General features: G+C 42.0%; 1 protein-coding gene across 1 annotated transcript; it reads left to right on the top strand.

Moving 5' to 3' along the window:
• The first annotated feature begins 279 nt into the window (after nt 1–279).
• lingo1b (leucine rich repeat and Ig domain containing 1b) lies at nt 280–3,330 on the top strand. Its single transcript, XM_087794427.1, has one exon. It carries the CDS (start codon nt 311–313, stop codon nt 2,150–2,152), a length of 1,842 nt encoding a protein of 613 aa, XP_087650553.1. The 5' UTR covers nt 280–310; the 3' UTR covers nt 2,153–3,330.
• The last annotated feature ends 476 nt before the right edge of the window (nt 3,331–3,806 follow it).

Below are 3,806 nucleotides of genomic sequence, written 5' to 3'. Positions count from 1 at the left end.
TTGTCTCAACTCAGAGGTACAGGCGGCTGGTGTGTGGCTGAGCCCTTTTATTGATTGTCTGATTTTGTTACATTGGAGAGGAATGCCACACTAACGTCATTTAATGGAGTGGGAGGAAAGAAGGCTCATAGCTTCACAAATAGCACCAAGACTTTCCAGCCGAAGACTGGGAGATTTTGTCCAGTGTATTATTTCAGTTTGTATATTGTTTGTGTGCATATTTAGATGTTGTAAGATATTGGTTAAAAAAAAAACTGCATTTATTTCAACTTATTTTCCTTTTTTTGTTTTTCTGTAGGTCAACACTAGGATGCTGGAGGCCGGAGGGCACAGCTACTTGATGGCATGTTGGCAGCCCATTCTGTTCCTAATGCTAGGCACAGTCCTATCCGGCTCAACCACCGGCTGCCCGTCAAGATGTGATTGCAATGGACAGGAGCGATCTGTTGTCTGTCATCGGCGGAGACTGGCCACTCTACCGGAGGGCATTCCTACAGAAACAAAGCTTCTGGATCTCAGCAAGAACCGTCTGAAAATCCTAGGCCCCGAAGAGTTCATTAATTACCCGCTTTTGGAGGAACTCCAACTTAATGAAAACATTATTTCATCCATCGAGCCTGGGGCTTTTGGCAACCTTATGAATCTGCGGACTCTGGGATTACGGAATAACGAACTGAAACTTATACAGCTGGGGGTTTTCACAGGTCTGACGAACCTCACTCAACTGGATATAAGTGAAAACAAAATCGTTATTCTACTGGACTACATGTTTCAGGAGCTCTACAACCTGAGAGCTCTGGAAGTCGGGGACAACGACTTGGTCTTCATCTCGCCTCGATCTTTCCACGGCCTCAGCAGTCTTGAGAGTCTCAGCATCGAGGGATGCAACCTACCCTCGGTTCCTACCGATGCTCTCGGCCATTTGCATAACCTGATGTCTCTACGATTGCGCTTTCTGAATGTCACTGGGGTAAGAGATTACGCGTTCAAGAGGCTCTATAGGCTCAGGGTGCTGGAGCTTTCACACATGTCCAGCCTCGATACCATGAGTCCGAAAAGCTTGTTCGGATTAAACCTAACTTCACTGTCGATCACAAATTGTAATCTGACCGCCATCCCCTACCAAGCTATTAGCCACCTCAGATACCTTCGCTTCTTGAATCTGTCTTTTAATCCCATTCATACCGTCGAAGGAAATCAATTGCACAATCTACAAAAGCTTCAGGGTTTGCATTTGGCAGGTGGAAGTCTGGCAGCAATCGAGCCCTATTCTTTCCGAGGACTAAACCATCTTCGCGTACTTAATGTGTCCCGCAATAGCCTGAGCACACTTGAGGAGTCAGCCTTTCACTCGGTAGGAAATCTGGAGACATTGTCCCTGTATGACAACCCGTTAGCCTGCGACTGTCGCATGCTATGGGTTTTCCGTCGACGATGGAGGCTGAACTTCAACAGACAGCAGCCTGTGTGCGCTTCTCCTAAAGTGGTGGAGGGGAAAGAGTTCAAGGACTTTCCAGACGTTCTCCCCGATAACTATTTCACCTGCAAGAAATCGAAGATTGTGGATAATGCCGTTCAAGAGCATCACGTAGACGAAGGGACCACGGTCCATTTTCTTTGCCAATCCGAGGGTGACCCAGCTCCCGCTATAAAGTGGCTTTCTCCTAAGAAAGAATTCATAACTACCAAATCCGCGGGATCGAGACTCACTGTGTCGACCGAGGGAACTCTGGAAGTGCGATACGCCCAAATCCAAGACAATGGCACCTACATGTGCATTGCGAGCAATGCTGCAGGCAATGCTAGCAAAGCGGCTCATCTTTTTGTGCATAGCTACTCCCCCAACTGGCCACATCAGCCCAACAAGACATTTGCTTTCATTTTAAATCAACCCACTGATGAAGGTGCTAACGTCACGCGCACCAATGTTGCTTTTCCATTCGATGTGAAGACCCTCATCATCGCTACTACCATGGGATTTATCTCGTTTCTTGGAGTTGTCCTTTTTTGTCTTGTGATTTTGTTTCTCTGGAGCAGAGGAAAAGATAACACAAAATCAAGCATAGAGGTAGAATATGTACCACGGAAAGAGGAGACGGAAGAGACAAGTACAGGGGAAGATCCCGTACAGTTCAATATGAAGATCATGTGAACTTCTCAAAAAGGCCATAGACTCCAGTCTGGATATCCACCATCCAACTATATACTCCTTTGTGAGGGATTGCAATTGCACAGCAGCCGACGCATCTTGAAACTACAACCCAAGACATTTTTTTTGTACCGAAGAGACTAAATATGTAAAAGAAAAAAAAAATCAATGTATGTGATTGTGTTTTGACAATACTCATTGACTGTGTTAACATGCACATGTTATCCTGATGAATACCGTCATTTTTATCAAAGTGTTTCAGATAATCAGACGGTAAAAGCCTCCTATCAATCTCAACACAACTATATTAATGCTCTTTGCTGTGTTCTGTTCTCATCGATTTAGAAAGCACAATACTTTCTTTGTAAGAGCCTAATTCCTGTTACTTGAAATATTAGCACAGGCATTTTGAACAAGCGCATCAGAGAGTAAAGAGAGGAGCAAACTTAATGAATCATAGATAAGCACAGATATTGAGTCCTATTAAACCTGAAGCTCCATCATCTGCTGATGAAATATTACCACATTTAAACACTCTGGTCTGCAGTCCTCAATGTTTAAATTTCCTAAATTGGATTTTGTTCATTTTCTAATAAATTCTTCATTTATCTGATTACATAAGAGACACATTAATGATGTGCATGTTAACGTACATAAATACATGCTAGGCCTTCTGGGAAGTCTGTCCCTGATGAGGACTGTGAGTAATCTTTCTGTATTATAGTTGGGTTTTTTTCCTCCCTTGTATTATATGCTACAGCACAGTACTATTGCTTTTTGCAACTGTGGGTTTTAGAGACGAAATACAGATAAGAGGAAGTTTTCTGTGAAGATGTTTCTGACGGGAATTAGAAAATCTTATTTTACATTAAGGAAACTGGTCAGACGCAACACTTGGAATTGGTTAAATTGACCCCGTTCTGTTTCAACGCATGAACAAACTGCCAATTTTCAAAGGTGACAATGTCGCAGTGCATCTAAGCAAAGTGAGATTAAAATGTTGCCTTAAATAACATGGTCAGTATCGAACCGAGCAAAAACCAAGTGTAAATGTCTCAATGGGTTAATCCAATTTTACATTTGTAATCTCGTCTTAATCTGCTCTGAATTGTTCATCCTGAAAAGCACTTCAAATTAGTGTTCTGATGGAAATATAATTAAAATAAATATTGTTTTATACATTTTGTGGCCATTTTTGTTTGAAGCCAACCATGTAGATGATGTTTCAGCTTGAATTTCTCCTCATTAAAATGCATCACATTTTTCAAGGCCTGGAAAAAAAAAATCCATAAAAATCCTTATTTCACCTCCAAATTAAAGGATGTCGTGACACAGACCTGCGACCTGGTAAACAGAATATAAATCATTTCTATGAGTCACTCCATGTTTCTCACCTACTGAAGATAAAGTGTTTTCATTTAGTGAAAATAAATGTGATATAATACATGAATCTCTAATCGATCAGATGTGTGTGAAAACGAACATGCCGATGTCTTATTAGAGAGCGGCGGTGAAGAAAAAGCTACAAAATGAAAACATTGGTTCAGTCAGTCCGGAGGAGGTAGAAACAAGAGGTGTTATTGAGGACTAGCATGTGGGAGTGTGATTGTACTGTGAACTTGCTGTTCGGGTCGATAGACGATCCATGTTCAATGCA

This window comes from Callionymus lyra, chromosome 6 (assembly GCF_982586985.1).
Source record: "Callionymus lyra chromosome 6, fCalLyr1.hap1.1, whole genome shotgun sequence".
Lineage (NCBI taxonomy): Eukaryota > Metazoa > Chordata > Actinopteri > Syngnathiformes > Callionymidae > Callionymus > Callionymus lyra.
This window is presented reverse-complemented; position numbering and strand designations above follow the sequence as displayed.

Bases quoted from the DNA above. Each gene is read 5' to 3' on its own strand.
- lingo1b (XM_087794427.1), top strand. From the start codon at position 311: ATGCTGGAGGCCGGAGGGCACAGCTACTTGATGGCATGTTGGCAGCCC.